General features: G+C 36.1%; 2 protein-coding genes across 2 annotated transcripts; one reads left to right on the forward strand and one right to left on the reverse strand.

The window, feature by feature from the left end:
* The first annotated feature begins 1,142 nt into the window (after window positions 1-1,142).
* On the forward strand, window positions 1,143-8,008 carry LOC123530088 (uncharacterized). The gene is made up of 2 exons (XM_045310788.2): window positions 1,143-1,258; window positions 3,375-8,008. The coding sequence occupies exon 2, from the start codon at window positions 3,377-3,379 to the stop codon at window positions 5,732-5,734; it is 2,358 nt and encodes a 785-aa protein (XP_045166723.2). The 5' UTR covers window positions 1,143-1,258; window positions 3,375-3,376; the 3' UTR covers window positions 5,735-8,008.
* Window positions 7,640-12,681, reverse strand: LOC123530077 (alpha-amylase-like). The gene is made up of 8 exons (XM_045310779.2): window positions 12,532-12,681; window positions 12,165-12,304; window positions 11,279-11,430; window positions 10,183-10,820; window positions 9,864-9,972; window positions 9,376-9,475; window positions 8,712-9,042; window positions 7,640-7,859 (listed from the first exon to the last, which is right to left on the reverse strand). The coding sequence occupies exons 1-8, from the start codon at window positions 12,578-12,580 to the stop codon at window positions 7,822-7,824; spliced, it is 1,557 nt and encodes a 518-aa protein (XP_045166714.2). The 5' UTR covers window positions 12,581-12,681; the 3' UTR covers window positions 7,640-7,821.
* Window positions 12,682-20,612: the final 7,931 nt, after the last annotated feature.

A 20,612-nucleotide genomic window follows, 5' to 3' on the forward strand; every position in this document is an offset into this window, starting at 1 on the left:
AAAATACAGTCTCTATTGCATATACAAAGGTTTTTCTTTGATTTGACCTAGTGACCTAGTTTTTGACCACACATGACCCATATTCTAACTTAACCTGGATTTCGTAAAGGCAATCATTCTGACTAAATTTTATGAGAATCCAGTGTAAAATGCAGCCCCTATTGCATACACAAAGTTTTTCTTTAATTTGACCGGGTGACCTAGTTTTTTATCCCAGATGACCCATATTCAAAATCCTACTAGATTTTATATAGACAAACATTCTGATGAAATTTCATGAAGATCCGGTATAAAATGCAGCCCCTATTGCATACACAAGGTTTTATTTATTTGATTTGACCTAGTGACCTAGTTTTTAATCCCCGATGACCCATATTCAAATTGCTTTAGATTTTATCAAGGCAATCATTCTGACCAAAATTCATGAAGATCAATTGAAAAATACAGCCTCTATCGCAAACACAAGGTTTTTCCTTGATTTGATCTAGTGACCTAGTTTTTGACCCCAGATGACCCATTTTCAAAATCGACTTAGATTTTATCAAGGTTATCATTCTGACCAAAATTCATGAAGATAAAATGAAAAATACAGCCCCTATCGCATACACAATGTTTTTCCTTGATTTAATCTAGTGACCTTGTTTTTGACCCCGGGTGACCCATTTTCGAACTTGGCCTAGATTTTATCAAGGTAATCATTCTGACAAAATTTCAAGAAGATCAATTGAAAAATACAGCCTCTATCGCATACACAAGGTTTTTCCTTGATTTGACCTAGTGACCTAGTTTTTGACCCCAGATGACCCATTTTCGAAATCGGCCTAGACTTCATCAAGGTAATCATTCTGACCAATTCATGAAGATCAGTTGAAAAATACAGCCTCTGTTGCATACACAAGCTAAATGTTGACAGACGACAGACAGACGATAGACGACGGACGCCGGACATCAAGCGATCAGAAAAACTCACCTGAGCATTTCTCAGGTGAGCTAAAAAGTAAAATACGCAGTATATGAGGAATATGCTGAATTTTATATTAATCAAAATTTCTGAACGAAACCCAATAATTTCAAATTAGGCGCATTTCACCTTAAGTAGATCGATAACGCATTTAACGTCGATTAGTCGTGTGCTATTAATACTTCTTTTGGATATGTTATACATCGATCTGTCTTACATAAATACGGAAGTTCTGTTTTAAATATAAGTTGGAAATTTACTTTCGGTTTCTGAAGACCGTCAAAAACAGGAGTAACAGTACGTAAATTTATTACTTAAAGTATATATGTACCTAACTTACATAGTTATAATATATATTTTCGAAAGAGACAACTTAAATATTTATAATCCATGTATATATTTTCAATACAAAGCGAATAAAGAAGTTAATCAAAGTAAAAACAGTTGAACATGTTTCTTTTTATAGCTCTGAATAAATCAAATAGATTAAATAAGCGAAATCTTGATAGTTGTACTCAGCATTTCCATCAGCAAGGTATGCTATAATTATTACAAATGTATAATGTGTGCTGGATGATTGGGACGTGGGTACGATAACATCACCGATATACAAGAAACGGACACATGTCAGTTGTACGGATAAAATGCAAGTTGAAAAGTCTAATGTTAATAAATTGAAAACTACCCTTTCCACTTGGTGCAAGATATGTCGAATGATGGCTTACGGACCCTTGATCTACTTTGTTGTGGCCTTACTGGTGTTTCGCTTTGTGCTGAAGTAAAGTTATTGAGTGCATACGTTTACGGTTCCTCGGATTTTGATGGATACAATTGGCCAATTTAATTGGTGTTTTTGCCATTGACCATTCCAAGGTGGTGCCCGGCTTTCTTCCTACAACAGTTTTATTTGTTCATTTCGTCCTCGATATCTGTATGTTTTATTATCTCTATATACACTGAAATATTTTAAAACGCATACTTCAGAAGTTCGGCTAATATCTAATGTGAATATTTGAAAAGTAAAATATTTGGTACTGAAGTAATTTTCGACTTATTATGTTCTTAATGCCTTACATCGAAGGCTGAGTGCGAAACTGTAACTGTACATAATTAAAAACACAATAGTTTCATGCTCAACCCTCGATGTGCGTGAAACGAAATGGATAACATTGCGTGAAAATAATGTTTTGCAGTTTGCGATGAATTAGATTCAATAATGATGAAAATCTTTTCTCTACCAGTTGCTGGACCAGTTCTAAATAAAAGTATATGAGATGGTAGGAGGAGGGGGTGTTACAGCACCATCAGAAATTTCGAAGCACTCTATTAAAAATGATTATATTTGACAATATTTTACATTTTCTATGTTGAAAAACGACGCAATGTTTTGTAAATCTGATAATTTTAGCCTCATTTTCAAAACGGAGAATAAAACAACCTCAAACAGAATTAGTCACGCGTTTGCGTGCTTGGGGGTTCGTTTTGAGGAGGCAGCGCTTTTGGTGCGTGGCATTCCCTGTTTGATATTTTTCTTTGTTTTTCTTTAAATACTATCAAAGTTATTCAACTTGAATATAAGTTGTACATGTAGAACTTTTAAATAAGATAACAACAGATTCTGGAAAAGTTATTTTTTATTGTTGCGTTAAAATTTGCTGATCTGCTACAAGCATCAGATAAAGGCCATCATTTTAACGAATTTTGTCTCGTTATATGATGCATGCATGTCCTGACGAATACACCCTTTTACATTATGAAATTTTACACAAGTTATCACGGCTTATAGTGGAAGGTTTTCAAACGAAATTTTATTAAAATCCTGCTTCAAGCTGTAATGTAATAGTATTTAAGGCATTTCAGTGTATTGTTGATATATTCACTGGTATAGAATTATGTTGTCTTGGAACGCGTTCGATATGTATCCTTAATAATGTTATTGCCGCTGGCCGAGCCCTGTTTTGTTCCTTATGTAGGATACAGATCTCTTTGGTATATGGAAATCCGGGTAATGCATATACATATACTTATAAAGAGTAATAATTTACTATAGGGTTATTGCATATATGAGCTTTAGACCAGTATGGGTGATTGTAAATAAAGCTGTTTAACCTTCAGTGGTGGTTTTCGTTTACTTAAATGGTGTACACGTAACAGGTTCTTCGTGTATTTTTTGCATGAACATGCTTCTGCTTGCTATATTTGTGTTTTTCATTATTTCGTTCGTTTTCTGTTTGTGTTTGTGTGTGCATGTGTTTGCATTACCATGTAGAACACTATATGAGTGGCTACGTTGTTTGCATGTGGCTATTTTTTGTTGTGACTTTCACCCTTGTTTTTACCCTTTTGTCCAGTTCCCTGACAATATCATTGTAATGAAACATTATATCTATTAATCTAGTTAATGTTTTTGCAGTTATGGCAGAGACGAAATCTGACCAAGATGAAGACCAGTCAGACCTGGAAGGATATAGCTTGTACATATCCAGCCTTTTGAGTGTGATGGGTTACTCTAAGATTGAAGTTAACATTCGGCAATCGAAATGGGAATTTTTGGAGCAAAAGGAAAACCTGTTTTTAAAATATAACAAGAATGAGAAGGGGTGTGTTACTTCCGGAAGCTCATCAGAGGGTATGACAGGTGGTCCTTATTACGGCGGACAACTGAGTGATTATGACTGTATGAAAATTTTAAGAAATTTTCGGGTTGTGGACAACACTGGAGAAGTAAGTGAGTATGATGATGTTGATACAGTGCTTGTCAAGGAAATTCCTGATGAAAAGTTTCACGGATATGTTAAACTCGTGGTTGTTAAAGCTGACCCAGAATTTCTTCAGATACTTCCTGTCATAAATGGCCAACACTTCCTGCCAAATACAGTTTTTACTGCAGCAACTGATTTACAACAGGGACTTTCTAAAGTAATAACAAGCGCAAACCCGCTAGCTAGACACCACCCTTCTAAAAGTTCAGGAACACATGGGCCGGCTGTTTCCCTCAAGGTATCAGAACCACAATCGACACTATCAACTCTAGGCAAAATGACTGGTAAAGCAGAGGAAGATCAGTTAGCCGGTTTCAGTCGTCCATTCTCGCCTTGTGATATCGATATGGTTACATGTATTAAAAGCAACAAATGGCCAGAACTAGCGAGAAACTGGATTACAAGACCGCGCTCTGGAGGGTGGCCTTTGAATAGTCACATTCAGAATATCGTCCATAGTTTGCCTACCTACTTGGCACCAGTAGGACATAAAGGTAGCCCTGATTTGAACTTGCAGTGGAGGTCATCTTTCAATGCAGTAGAAAAATCTCTCATTAAAGATTTCAACAAAACGCAGATTCAGTGTTACGCATTGTTGAAATTTTTCTTGAAGGATTATATCAAGGAAGTTGAAGAAAATGTTCTCTCATCCTATTGTATGAAAACGACAATGTTTTGGGTATCCGAATCTGTGGGAGCAGAGAGAATGGAACCTGGAAATTTGCTTTCCATCTTTGTAAATTGTTTACGGTTCATTCGACAATGCCTGCTTGATGGCAAAATGCCAATCTATTTCACTGGGACCGGAAGCGCATTTCCTTCTGACATGAGTACAAAAGAGATTGCTAAGATTATTTTGGAAATAGACAACGCAATTCAAGATCCTGTTACGCCACTGCAAAAGTGTAAGTCTTTCAAATTTCCAGTGTCTGTAAGTGACGGCGACGCAAATAATTTCCCCAAATTGACAGTTCACTCTGTCCTGTTTGCTTGGCTAGAAATGCGATGTGGCATCATCGAAAGCATACATTTTTGCGTTACACAGGATCTGCTTTGGGCTTCATACGTCGATGGAGAAATCGAGGAAAACATTAACCGTTATAGAAGTTTGGCGGATGACGCACACAGCCTCATCTTTTGCCAGCCGCTTGTTCAGATTCTCCAGTCTTGTTTAGGATTTCTGTGCCTTGCGAAGGTTTCGTCAAGTACCGGGATGACAGAAGGCGATGACTGTACGCGAATACAGGAAGCTGAAGAAATGTTACGTAAAAGCCAGGGTGGAGACGTCACCATGTGTCCGTTAAGACTTGCAACATTTTATTTAAATCAGAGCAAGCCAGAACAGGTGCTCGATATATCTGAAGTTGTTATTTCGAAGGCAGAACAAATTAAAACCAGACGCTCTTTCATGGAGTCACTTTACAAAAGAATGTTTGAACAGTTCCAAATAGTTGCAAAGATAGACGATATACAAACTTTACAGACATTTTATGATCTTATTTGTGCGAATTATATTTCAAAAGCACACGAGGAAGAGGTTTTATATTTAAGGAACAGTTGTAAAGAAGCACAGAGTTTCTTAGCTTGCCCTGTGGAGGCACAAAGATCATTGGCATTTGATGTTACATTTATGCTACCTGAAGCATCGGCTTTGCCAAACGCTGTGAAGCTAGAATTGCACTTCTCAAGACTTTTTGAAGTCATGTGTGAATGTCGTGGTATGAAGATGAGCCCGTTACTTTACGCATATTTCCTAAGATTTCTTGCATTTGAAATGTTGGGAGATTCTACTGGTTGTGAAGAAACAGTGCTGTTATTTCAAGACGCTGTTAAAAAAGAACAAAGATTTTATCAGGCCAGAGGTTACAATCTTTTAGCCAGATGTTACGCTTTGCTAAACAGGACAATAGAAGCTGCAAAATGCCTTGTTTGTTCTCTTCAAGTAGATCCGTCACGGAACAATGTTGCATTTGGCTACTTGATGTTTGTTTACAACGTTTTGTTTTGTTGAGGCATTAGTTTGGGAGCAGTTGAATCTTACCGTGTACTTTTACAATTTGAACTACTTGAACCATATGCCGCTCGTCTTCATTTCCTTCATATTTCTTCGTGTTCTTAAACCTACTTGGAAGAAAGCAACGATTGTTTTTGCGATTAAAGCAGCCTTAATTATTATAATAGCTTTGACTGCTTTTTAGCTGTGAATTCATCCGGTCTTGTAATACAGCATGTTCTGTTGTGGAATTCAAAAAAGTATAAATGACGGCCGTAAGAAATCTCCCCATTCTTGGACTCGGTGATGTTATAAACTTAACGTTCCTTCGTATTGTTTTGCAATATCTTTCATATTATAAATACAGAATTTATGTATTGATGAACGTTCTCATATATTTGAAACAAATAAATTGAAAAATGTTATGAAATCTTTTCAATTTAAAACATCAAACAAATTTTAAACAGTAAAATAATACATATGTATTGAGATGTCTATAATTAACAAACGAACGTATTTCGTTATTATACAGAAAATCATGATAAAAGCAAAATGACTTTATTCTGCCATATTTAAGAGGCTCTATATTTGATCATATAGGAGAAATAATTTCATATCTACCTCTCAATATCCTTATTAATGATATTTGGACGTTTATTAATAAGCAAAATATTCAGGTGTTTTTCTATGACTTTTTAAAAACTGGTAACGACAATGATATCATTTCATAATTCTATTTTGTTGAAATTTCTTAATTTTGTCTAAACGTATGTATCATTTCATACATGTGCTACCTGTATAGTGTGAAAGATATTGCCAAATATACCAAGGGGGCGTTAGAAGTTTCGATCAATATATTCATTGTACAATGTATATGTATATCAGAATTCTACTTAAGCCGTGTGTGTGTGTGTGTGTGTGTGTGTGCGTGTGCGTGTGCGTGTGTGTGTGTGTGTAGGGGGGTGGGGGTGGGGGGTCGGGAGTGGGGGTTGTAAACAGCTCATCAATAAGATATATTTCAAAAGTCGTTTGAAACATTGAACACAACCAAACTGTATAATAGTAAAGTATGACTTTTGTTGCTATGTCTATGACTATGCTTCCATACAAACGATTTTCTCATAGCTTTAGATTCTTCTTTTCAATCACATTATAGAATTTTGCTGGAAACATCCTCTGTTAAAAGGGAGTCCTTTGGGAACATGGAGAACATTCAATTCTATTATATTAGAATTCCGCTTAAGGCGGTGCTAGTGGGCGCGTGAAGTGGTGTATATTTCATTACCTCTAATAAACAGACTTAAACTGAGTCTGCTAATACGCTACTTGATTGTGAGCTATGTTTCCAAAGGACCTTTTCACAAATTCACAATTGTATCAATTATAGCACTGCGCCAACTTGGGGTCTGAATATTGGGTTCCCCGATACATATTGCGATCAGCTTTCGCTGCAAGGCATAATTTTATTTGTAACTGTAAAGTTTTCAAAAGATTGCCCAGCCCCACTTTTAGGATAGGAGCATGACTCCTAAGATATCCCGGTAACACATATGTCACATAATACTTCATCTCCATAACTACTGAATGTACTTCAATTAATTTTGGCTGAATTTGTCTGCCTACAATTAAAATTGAAGCTGATTATAGTTTAGAGAAAAATATATTTCACATTCGCCCAAGATCTGATAGCATCTTATGGCGAACCATGTAAGAATTTTGCATTTCAAGATTTAAAACATTTGTGTTATGTTTATAGTTACCTGTCTGTTTCATTCATATGGACTTTACAGGTACCCCGTAACGGAATATTTATGAAAAATATATGTTTGATAAAATATCATTTAACGAATGTAACTCGATGGAAGTTTAGACTATTTTTGAATAATGCTATGAATATGGCAAAACACTACCACCTAGTGTGTGGCTGTTTTAGTAGTTTAATATAATAATTATATTTTCTCCAGTGTGATACAATATTTTGTTTTAAATCCCAGTTCATTGAACTATGACATTTTAGAATGAAGAAAATCAGCATCAAAATGAAATTTTGTCCGAACAACTGTGTGGAATAGATGGACGTGATTAACAAGAGGCAATAAACTTCTTCATGTCAAAACTTTTTTCGGGCTTCCTATCCTTGCACCTGGAAATAAACATGACGATTTCAAATAATTTGTATGTAACACTATTGCAAGTTTAACATTTACTTACATATTTATCTACTGTTTATTGAAACTTTGTAAAAATATATTTCACTGTTTTAAATAAAAGCATAAATGCATTTATTAATTATAGTATCGACAAGGTCAAAATCTCATTGTTAGTAATAGAAAAATACATCATTTAAAAACAAACTCACAGCATGCGTACATGCACACGACCACATGCAGACGAACAAATAAAGGAACACAGGGGGGCACCGTAACCGTACATAGAAAAATCTTCAATTTTTTTCTAAAAATAAACCAGAAGGCCTAGAGCTTAGATATTTGACATGTAGCATTTCTTAGTGGACCTCTACAAAATTTGTTCAAATCTTGACCCCTAGTGTCAAATTGACCCAGCCCCAGGAGTTACTTGATTGTACATAGGGAAATCTTCATAAATTTGCTAAAAATAAACCAGAAGGCCTAAATCTTAGATATTTGATATGTAACATTGCCTAGTAGACTTCTACAAACTTTGTTCAAATCATGACCCCCGGGGTCAAAATTGGCCCCGCCCCATGTGTAACTTGATTGCACATCGGAAATCTTCCAAAAAAAAATTGACATTTGAAACATGTAGCTCATATTACTCAGGTGAGCGATCCAGGGTCATCAGGACCCTCTTGTTCTTAGATGTTTTATAGCGGTAGTCCGTATTTTCTGAGGAGATAAATTTTGATATATATATATATATATATATATATATATATATATATATGTAGGAGTTAGATTGCGCATCGTTTGTAAACGAGAAATCCCGTAACCTTATGAGTATGCGAAGAATTTACCAATATGTATAGCTATTACTGGATCCTCAGTTTGGCCATCGACATCAAAATGTCCAATTCCGTTAGAATTTATGTTCACCGTCTTCCCAGTACATGCCCCGTTCTCATAGTTTCCTGATATGACGTCACAGTATGTTCCGGCCGGTAGGTTGGTGTTGATGTCCGTAACAAGATGGCTGTTATCCGCGACAATTACGATAAAACCCTTGTCACCTCGCGAAAAAGCAATTTGATTATCGCCGAAAGAATGCCAGTTTTGCAATGATGTACCGGCAACAACATTTCTAAACGCCACCATGTTATAAATTTGACGCCACCTATGCTCACATACCTGAAAAATATAAGACTCTTTTTAGTGGGATAAACGAGTCAGAATGCAAGTTTCATCCGATGCCCATTTTGATATTGGTCTTGTAGGTTTAAACAATAGTTAACGATAAATAAGTAACAGAAATGTGAAAAGCACATTATTGCTTAACTTTAAAGCTGGTTTCTAAAATAACTAACACATGGAGAGCGTGCTGAAGAATATAATATTGATAACTTTCCAAAGTGTGGCTCAAAGTCAGTCAAATTTAGCTGCTTTTAAACATTTGATACAAACTGTTATGAGAAGCTGAAACATTAATTACATGTTTAATAGCAATTTTTAAATGTGCATTACCCATCCATTAGCACAAGTCATGTCAGCATTTATCATTACATCTTTGGTACTCATGTCAGTGTTATGCGGAGGTCCCATCCAGTCATTGCTTCCGCCGTTGCTGTTGATTGATTGATTGATTGATTGATTGAATGAATGTTCATCATTTATTTTAGATGTATAGTTTTTTCTCTACTACAAGACTTAAATCTTACATGCAGACAAATCTACTTAAGTATCTAGATATTTAGATAGATATATTCATAAGCACATATAAATAAATAAATAGAAATAAATGTAGACATAAATTGTAAAATTAATAAAATTTATTATTCTAAATATGTTTAAACATTTCCGAAACCTAAACGTGTGACTTACATGTACCTACAAAGTAACATGCAATGAAACACGAATAACAAACCGTGAAAAGATTTGATATAACCTGTAAAAAGTCATTCATGCCTTATGCCTTATGTCACTGCTAATCATCGAAATGTTTAAAGATTTACCTGTTCCACGTGTAACTGCTCATAATTCTAGGAAATCCATATGGATGTGCCAGCATAAATGCCGTACTGATTTTTAGTTGTTTTGACTCATTGAAAGTTATTACATTACCTACAAGACAAAATAAGTTACCGTGTGAGTTATGTTTGAATACATATTGACTGTTTAAATTGACTTTGTCAAGGCTGGCATTCAGTTTCACACCAGAGTAAAATGTACTGTTATTCTATATTACTACATTGCAGTTATCTGTTTAAAATTTGCGGCAGGGCGGAAACTATAAGATTCATATCTTTGTAGTTATCCATGAATTTTTCTTACGATTAGTGCCTCTTTGGTTGTCGTGATTATTTATGAATACAACAGCATCATTGGTGTTTGGCATTCCCCAGGCCTCGCCAAAATTACTGAGCCATTTAGCTTGGTTTGAATGATGTAAGAAAATTTCTGCTAATTTGACTCCATAAATAAAATCTGTTACTCTTCCAGTGCTCACATATTCACTCATTTTTATTGGTTCTCCTCCAAGATCAATGACTTCTTGGACTATAAACGGTTTCTTTCCTGCTCCGAAAACATCAGATTTTAGGTCATTTAATCTGGCAAATACATTTGCTAAGTCTCCCGGCCACATATGTTTAGCAGCATCGATTCTTAGTCCTGCGACTCCAAAACCGATCAGTTTGTTGAAAAAGTCTGCCACTTTTCCTCTGACATATTCCTTGCCCATCTTAAGGTCGCACATTCCTGATAATCTGCAGTTTCTGACTTCATTAGCGTTCTGATAATTATGTATTTCTAAATCCCCAGTTGAACATACATCTTGTCCGTTGAAATCCCAAGCAGAAAATGGTACTCCAGGGTAATTGCATTTCCCGCCATCGAATTTAGTTCCTCCAACCCCTGTCCCCGAGTATCCACTACCCGTCATGTGATTTACGACAACATTCACGTATATTCTGCAAATTAAGTGCATTTTCGAAACTAAACTCTACTTCCGCATTCGATCGAGACTTGAAATTGATAAAAACAGAAATTGGTTCAGATTGTAAAATCAAACATCAGTAACTTTGTTTATTTACGACATATTTGTGCTATGAAATGAGAACTCTTACAAAAATATTCCATACAGATAATAAAGTAATTACAACATTGAATAGCAAATAATATTCAATGTTGCCGTACGAATAAAATCAGGACCATAAAAACAGTGCAATTCGTATTGGTGCTCTCATATATGGATTTTTGAAGCATTCGAGCTATTTGTATTTAACCAATGTATTACTAAATTAAAGATAGATAAAAGAATATTGCTTATGTTATAATAGTACACGCATACAATATTTTGAACAACTTTTTCACAATTTATATAGGAAATATTACTGTAATACTATGACCGGGATACTGAAGATAATACCTGACCCCGGCTTTATTGCATGCTGTCACCATATTTTTGAACTGCTGTTCGTTGCCACTTCTAGAGATGATGTTATAACTGACAGGTTGATAGCGCTCATACCAAGGACGGTAAGGATTTGTTACAATTGCATTCTCGCTTGGTGGAGATACCTAACATATGACATGATAGACATGATAATATTGCAAGGATTAGTTATCATTGCATTCTCTCTTGGTGGAGATACCTAACATATGACATGATAGACATGATGATATTGCAAGAATTAGTTACCATGGCATTCTCGCTTGGTGGAGATACCTAACATATTACATGACAGACATGACAATATTGCAAGGATTAGTTACCATTGCATTCTCGCTTGGTGGAGATATGACATGATAATATTGTAAGGATTAGTTACCATTGCATTCTCGCTTGGTGGAGATACTAACATATGACATGATAAACATGATAATATTGCAAGGATTAGTTACCATGGCAATCCCGCTCCGTGGAGATACCTAAGATATCACATGATATACATGATAATATTGCAAGGATTAGTTACCATGGCATTCTTGCTCGGTGGATTATGACAATATTTCAGACAAAAGTTATGAAGTATGAACAAACAGATACCTGTCCGTATTGCCGAGTACACTCAGTTATGAACGCATCTACTAATAGTTAAAACTGTATGTATCATTGCAAAAGCCTTTGCAATACTTTACTCAAAATTATAGCATATAAATTGAAGAGTTTTCTATAAAATAAACTAATAGTGTTTAAATAACTACAGTGAATGTCATATTCGCGCTTTGTAATTGGCGCATTTTATGGCTGAAGTGTTTGTTTTTACTTCTTATATTCCAGTTTATTGCAGATTTGTATAATGCATATTTACCTGAACACCACAAAAGCCGTTCGGTCCGAGAAATCGTTCACACTCCTGTCTGACATCATCCCATTTCCACTCGAAGAGCTGCACGAATGTATCTCTCCCTGGAGCACAGTGTGGGTCACTATAAGGGCTTCCAAATACAACTATAACAAAATATAATTGATTTGTATACCATTTAACAAACTCGTACAAAACATCTGCAGTAACAGGTTGTCTTTTCCGACGAATTACATTACCATAGTATGCTACATGTTAAAATTGTTTATTGTATTGACACAGCATACATTAACAATACACCACAATCAACACAAGTGCCATTTTAGTATGCTTAGTTACTTTAAAATTGCTACCATATAAGTGAAACTGTCACCTGACGAAATCAGAGTTAAAGTCCATACAAACAGCGGCTGACCTGACATGATCTGTCTTACTCTTTGTCGTAAACTATCATGGTTTCCTTTTGTCTAGCCTATATATCGCTGCGGCTATACTGAGTTGCTTTAAATCGCAACACTCGCCGTATAATTTGTGTTGATAAGTTTGTAAAAATGTAATTGCGATGCTCAGTTGCTCGGTTCTTTTTATGTATATGAACAAATTTCAAAGTTGAATGCTAAAAAAGAATGATCAGTTTAGCCAAAATGAAAACTGATTTTATATATTAAAATGTAAAAGCAGCAACGTCCGTGCTGCTTTTTAATGTGCTTCGGTATAAACACATTGTAGTTTTATCATTTCAGTGCATGGTATTAAAGGTTCATTTTAAGAATATTAACATTCTAGCATATTTTTTGAGAAGAGGTTCTACAAGTTTTGAAGACATATGTATGATTCGTTTTGATTTATATTTACACGATTGTTTCCGAAAATTGTTTGCTAAATTACAATGAACCGTTTCAAAAACGCAACACTTATATAGGTCTGAATAACTCCGACCTCCAGATTTTGGCTAAAAACGATCTTTCTTTCAAATTGAAGTTTGGTCATATTATGAACATTAGAAGATGAGTTTTTGTTTCTGCCACGAGATAGCTAGATAGCTATTAGGATAATTTGTAAACTTTCCAGGAAATGTATGTATTTTTTTCTAAAAACATTTCAGCAAAAAATAATATTTCCTGAAAACATTTTAGCGCAAAATTTCGCGTTAGTGCTTGGAACTGCCACGATATTTTAAACTTTCCAGCAACGTTGTGCATTTTTCTGAAAACATTATCGCAGTAAATGTTTTTTTTTCTCGATATGCCTTTTATTTCCAAGAAACTTTAGGCTATTGTGATAGACTTTTCAGAAAAGTTCGAAATGTTGAGATAATTTCTGAAAGTATCGAGAAAGCTAATAGCTAATAAATGGCAGTCATGGGCACTTACACAAGGAGTATCGAGAAAATAATGTAAATGGTCGCAAAAATATTCCTAGGAAACCTTCCACTATTGAGATAATCTTTTCAGAAAACTTCGCTTTATCAAGATAATTCTTTGAAGTATATCGGTACCTATACCTAGCTATCTCATGGCAGAAATATGCCACCATATCTAAACTATTTTTAAAAATGCCAAATCAAGAAGAAAAAAAAGATGACGGCTTCGGGAATCGAACCCGGACCGCCGCGACAATAAATACGTTTTCCGCTGTCGTTACCAATAACGCTTTGGACAATTTAGTGTTCAATGCGCGTTAAATATAGATATTTATAATCGAGGCAATTTACCTCGAGTAAAGCGTTACAAACGTTTTTCAATTTTCATCGTAAAAAATAGTAACCGTAACATATAGCCTGTCAGTAATTAAGTTTCAAAGCATTCTAAAGAAATACAGCAATACTTTCCAGATATGTAAAAAATGTTGGGGTTTTATTTTGTTGTTGTTTTTTTTTCGAACGATCTGGAGGCCAGTGCCTTTAAGTAAACATTTTTCAATAACGTCGTAATATGTGTAATTCACATCTGGCAATAATTTCATCATGAAAAAAAAATACTTTTGGCACACATTGATAAAGTGAGGTCGGTCGGGAGAACGGAAACATACATATTATTGGCCTTATAACACATAACCTTTACCGGGATAACATATCTAGCAAATGTTCCATTTAAATGATGGAAAAATGCTCAGCTGTTTCATAAGATTAAAGTGACCTTTTCTTGTTTAAATATCTATTTTCAAATCAAAATTGCCTTGAGAATATAAGGCTAGAACAAAGCACTCCGTGTCCTTTTAAAGATTTTATCTAGACTAAAGTACCTTAAGCTATATATGGTCTCTATCTTATCTACGTCAACTTTGGGACCACTAATTTTTGACCTCCATGAATTGTGTCATCTTTGTGTGACAAGTAACTTACTGTCTTTCTCGTTATTACCCTATATATTGATAACACTTCTTGTTTCAGGACACAAAACTGTTCATTTTGACTAGTATGGAATCCGATTCAAACGTTATTCTGTCTGGTACAGGCAATCTGGACATAAACATGTTGACCTGAATATCTGCCTCATAACCTAGGACCTGTGTCTGAAACTGCCTGTTGTAATAAGCTATTCGGAAGTGGAATTTCGAAATGCCATTTGTAATAGCATGTGTCAAATTAATTTTAGGATCAATAAAGCCTAAAGCCTTACCAGGATTTGTCAAAATGTCTTTGACTCTGTCGTAGACATCTATTTGTGAACTCCTCATTCTTTGGTAACATATCGCACATAGGACTAGTAATTTCTGACAGGTTCTGCGTATAACGCGACAGGTAACTCTGATTTATTTCTTTCAGGTGGCATTTCTCGGTGTGCAGCAACTTAATAAATGACCAAAATATTGAATTTCAGGTACCACAACCTTTAACTTGTTTTCATTAAAGCGAAGTCCTCTTTCAAGAGCTCTGTTTAAGACAGCTTTCAAATTTTGATCATTATTTGTCCTAGACTGACCTTGTACATATACCAAAGTATTATCTCCAAATGTAACTACGCATTCAAGATACCTAAAGCAATCGTCCATTTTCTTTATGAATTCATCACCACTCATGCAAAGTTCAAATGGAGGACGAAAATAGCGGTATCTACCGTGTACAATATTGAAGCAAGTAGGATATGATGACTCTTCAGTTAACTTAGAACTCAAGTAGGCTGACCTTGCATCTATTTGATGAAAGCTACTCAGTAAAGGCAAACATCATCCAATGTTCTTATTAGGTAATGCGGGCGTTTGATAAATGTGTTACGCTATATATGTAGGATCTAGACAAACAAGCAACGTACCTTGTGATTCTTCAATAAGAACCATTGAATTTACCCACACAGTAGGCACTGTGACTTTTTGAACGACTACCACCCCATCCATCAGATCTAAATCTGATCTGTGGATGTCTCTAAATTGTATTTTGGTAGTGTAACATGTGTAAATGTTGAGTTCTGCTCAACGCAGGGCTAGCGACCACGGGCGATAACATTTATTTCCAATACCGTCCTTGAACATGCTCAATCAAACCGAGTCAGTCATATTGAGCGACCTGTGGGCTTGCACTTTTTCTTTTCTACATCTTGCACGTAGCGCTACCGAGGTTTTTTCTATGTAGATGAACCACGGGCCTAGAATTTGGTTCTAAGTGAATTCTACACTGTCCTGGAAAAACTAGAAAAGGCTCGTGATTAATGCACGCTTTCACTTAAGAAATCTTCTGAAACACTGGCTGGAAATTCGGCTTTGTCCGCATGTGTTTCCACAGTTTTCCACAACCTGCTGTGCATGTTGGAGGTTACTGGTCGTTGGGTCTTTGATGTCTCCTAGATGAGTAGGCCTAGGTCCGATGTCTTTTTAACCCGCTTCAGTCTGCTGCATTAATGCGGCCCAATCCATGTGGTAATTTTGAAGTACGAAACAGCTGATGCAGACGTCATCAGTTTTACTTGTTATTGGGCATACTCTTTCGACTGGTAAATTTGATACGGATACAAATTCTGTTTAATGTCGGTATTAAGTTGGTGAGTGGGCTGTTGTAAATATTTACAAGCAGAAGTCCATCTAATGAAAGCCTGTTCTCTAGCAGAATAACGATGTGGTCAAAGGAAGATAATATCAACAACAAATTGGTGTCTGACATGGAACGTGTGATGAACTTGTATAGCAACACCACCATGCGGGTTTACAGATGTTTTCTGGGATTTCCTATCACACCGGAAGACCGTGAAATTTGGACCGAGTTCATACGACTGTAGGTAGTCTTTAGATTGTAGCCATGTTTCAGTGAGGAAAACAGTGTCAGTATTGCGTATGGTTTCATCAGTTTTAAAGCACTCAAAATGTAGACTAAGGGAGTTAACGTTGACCAAAGTCAGTTTCAAGTAGGGTTGTCTGACAGTTGTAACCTGTTTTAAATTCTAACAGATATATATTGAAATGTTGGTAAAAATTGGGTTAATTGTGTATTTATTGCTCTTTCAAGTATATTAGAGACAGCAGGTAATTTACTGACAGGGCGGTAATTTCCCTTATCTAATGTACTCTTTTTCTTATGTAAAGGTGCCACTTGCGCTATTTTCAAATTTTCTGGGAAGACTGATGTTTCAAAAGTTTTATTCACCATTGTCCCCTTTGTAATTGTCTCAGAAAGCGCAAAATGCGAAGGCTTTCAGTTTTGATATGAATGTTTCTATTGAATTTCCACACTTTTTCTAGATTTCAAATTTGCATCTACTACATACGGCGTTCGACTCAGTTGAACATGTCTTTCATATTCATCGGTTACTTCTTTTGTCAATGCTTTATGTTCTTCTGTGAATTGCATCTCCCGTCCTGATTGTCCAGCTTAAAGAAAGAAAGGGATAGGTTACTTTGACTTTTTCTTCTTTTTCCTCTAGGGCTCCAGCAAAAACTAGAGCTATCACTGAAAGTGATTAATACCCCCACTATGTACTGGATGCAGGAAGTTTTGGGGTTTTTTTTTAAGTGAAGGCAGGGTTCATACGGATCTGTAAACACGAAATTCTAGGACTTTTCAATACCTTTTCCAGGACTTGTGATATTTTTCAAGAACAAATCATATCTTTGTAAGATTTATAAAACATGTTGATCATGATATACTCCACTCTACACACCTTAAAATGAAGTGGAAATAGCTTTTTGAAGGCCATGTTTTTTTAGGGCTTTTTTGCTTACGTCACCAAAGGGAGATTACTCCAAGGCAGTAGGACGAGCTAAAATCTAGAGTTGGTTTGTAAGAGTGAGGTTTTAAGCTCCCCAGTGGTGTTTTTGCCACTGACCGTTCCAAGGCGGTGCCCCACTGTGTTCCTTTGTTTGTTCGTTTTGTCCTCATGTGTTGGCTTTATGTGTGTGTGTGTGTGGTGTGCACGTCTGCGTGCTGTGGGTTTCGTTTTGGGGAGGCTGCGTTTTTGGTACATGGCATTCCCTGTTTGATATTTGTCTTTGTTTTTTTTACAGGGCAGTTATGTAGGTAATATGAAAATGCTATTTTTTTTCTTTCGATGTACAATTTCTAGTCTAATAAAAGTTAAAGAGATTCTATACATTTCCAGGAGTATTTCACATTATTCGAGGACAATTATAGGAGACAAATACTGAAATTTTCATTTTCAAGGACTTTTCCAGGGCTGATGTCAAATTCAAGAACTTTTAAAGGACTGTATGGATCCTGGAAGGTGAAATGAAATAAAACTTCCTGTTTTCGAGAGTTTAAGATAAGATTGAATAATTCTCGCTATAAGATGCTGATGGTTTGTGGTGGACAGTACATTAAGATTTCTATATACAGTAGAATGTGTCACTTTATTGGGAAGAAGTAGTTTGTTTATCATGGCGGTCTCAATATTAATTTTCAGGACAACTTATTTACCTCATTCTTTCTTTGAAAAGACTGTTTGATTAATGGGGTGATCTCAGTGATCTTCAAGCGAGGTTCTGCTGTCGCACCATATCAATATACATTTTCAATCATCTGTGATTTTCTTAAATAGTTCTTGCATCGGTATAGCCATCTGAACGAATAGGTGATCAGAGTAGTGGATTGCAGTTGTATGCATAAGTAAATCAGGAATTTCTCGGTTGATGTAGATGTGGTCTAGCAGGCTTCTACTTCGATGGGTTGGCCTGGTAATATACTGAATAAATCCATAGTAGCTGGTGACTTTCTTTAGTTCTTTGTGTTTTGATTTAGCCAACAGGCAGTTGAAATTGAAATCTCCAGCTAGCATAGTTGGGATATTATGTATCGGTAAAAAGGAGACTTTGTAAATGTTTTGAAGTTGGTGAGTGGGCTGTTGTAAATATTTACAAGCAGAAGTCCATCTAATGAAAGCCTGTTCTCTAGCAGAATAACGATGTGGTCAAAGGAAGATAATATCAACAACAAATTGGTGTCTGACATGGAACGTGTGATGAACTTGTATAGCAACACCACCATGCGGGTTTACAGATGTTTTCTGGGATTTCCTATCACACCGGAAGACCGTGAAATTTGGACCGAGTTCATACGACTGTAGGTAGTCTTTAGATTGTAGCCATGTTTCAGTGAGGAAAACAGTGTCAGTATTGCGTATGGTTTCATCAGTTTTAAAGCACTCAAAATGTAGACTAAGGGAGTTAACGTTGACCAAAGTCAGTTTCAAGTAAACCTCTGGTAGGTTTTGAATATATGTTTTCGGAATTTTGAAGATTCTTGTCGATGAAAGGCGATGCATTTCTCTCACTACATCAGGCTTAACCTTGATACTGTTTCTACAGAAACCATTGAGTATATAAAGTCTTTGTAGGGTATTAACTCTACTGAGAGCTGTGTACATCTGTACTGCTTGATAAGTTCCAATGTTACAAACCACTAACTGATCAAGAGTTTTTCCTTGTGCCTTATGGATTGTGGAGGCCCATGTTAGTGTAAGGGGAAACTGTGTTCTTTGAACTCTTATTCTGTTTTTTCTCACATCAACTGTTATTGATTTTATTGGTGCGGAGACATTGTCTCAAAAGAAACTTTTTAGTTTGGCTCTAGTGTTGATACCACATCTTTCATCATCAAATTTCATCAAGACATACTTCGGTTTGTAGGATGGGTCATTCACGTCGATTTCTGGATAAAAACCTGTTATTGTGCCAGTTGCAAGAGTTGACAAGATCAATGTTGACAGTGAGTGAGACACATGCTCCGATTGCTATTTTAAGTTCCCCTAATAACTGTCCCTCTTTTTGTTAGAGTTATTTCTTTGATTTGTCCGGTTTCCTTATCTTTTTTGGTATCTTCAGATTTTAAAGTGAGAATAGTGGTAGTCAGTGTCTGAGGCGTGTCAAAGTTATGCCTGTCTACATCCTTGTTTGTCAGAAAGATATGCAGTGCATATGCTGGATATACTGGAGACATTTTATCAATTTCTCTGGATTGTAGTAAAGTAATGTCTTCTTCTGATTTATCATTTGTTCTAACTCTCTTCAGTGTCTGAGCAAACTTAACATGATCTTTTTGTATCATCATTTTATCCAACTGAACCAACTGAAAGTGTTCACACCAAAGAGAGCCACATAGGTTTGCCAAAGAGTCACGGGAGGATGGCAGGTATATCGGTCGTCGGGCTACTGGTGGCAGCTGGAAAAGATCTCCTACGGCTAGTACTGATATCCCACCAAAAAGGCTCATTGCTTGTCATTATATCAGTAAGTCTCCGATGAATGGTCAAGAGGAAATCTGCAGACACAAATGATATTTCATCTATAATAAGGAGACACAGATTGCCAAGCTTCCGTCTTATTCTTCCAAGCTGTTCACTGGCTAATGGGATATAGTCAGGATATTTTGGTTCAAATACTGGTATCTGGAAAACAGAGTTCAAAGTCTGGCCTCCAGTGTTGAAGGCTGCAACTCCAGTGAAGGCAGCAACTAGTACAAGTATTTCTTCTTCTGTCTGACCAGTACTGAGAAGTCTGCTAGCTGTTTGGACAATTGCCCACTCCAGCCCCACCCGAAAGAAATAGATGGAATAGTTTGGGTGGATTTCTTCTCCTGTATGTCATTGACATATCTATACACCACTGGACAATGAATTGATGCACTTTTCTCTAATCTTCATTCAGTGAACAGGTCATTTCTAACCATTTTCCTCTGCTTATATGATCAATGTTCAGCTCCTATTGATACTGGATAAGGCCTATGTCCTGAGGATTGAAACTGCTTCCAGCAGCAAGGTGGGTGAAGTCCTTGTGTAATGATGCACCTTCTCTTCTGTCATCTTCTTGTTGCTGCTCAATTTGAGATGAAAGGGTAGCCCATGCATCTTCTGGCGGACCGTTTTCTTCTAATTGTCTTGCTGCACTTTCAACATCTGCGTAGTTCGGTTCATGGTATAAAATGTTTGGTTCCAGTTGCTGGTAACAGTTTTCAAATTTGGTTTTGTAAGTCCCATCTTCAGTTTTTAGGTCACGGTCCTCATTCCGCCATGGGTAATAGAGCATTAGTTT

This window comes from Mercenaria mercenaria, chromosome 1, assembly GCF_021730395.1.
Source record: "Mercenaria mercenaria strain notata chromosome 1, MADL_Memer_1, whole genome shotgun sequence".
NCBI lineage: Eukaryota > Metazoa > Mollusca > Bivalvia > Venerida > Veneridae > Mercenaria > Mercenaria mercenaria.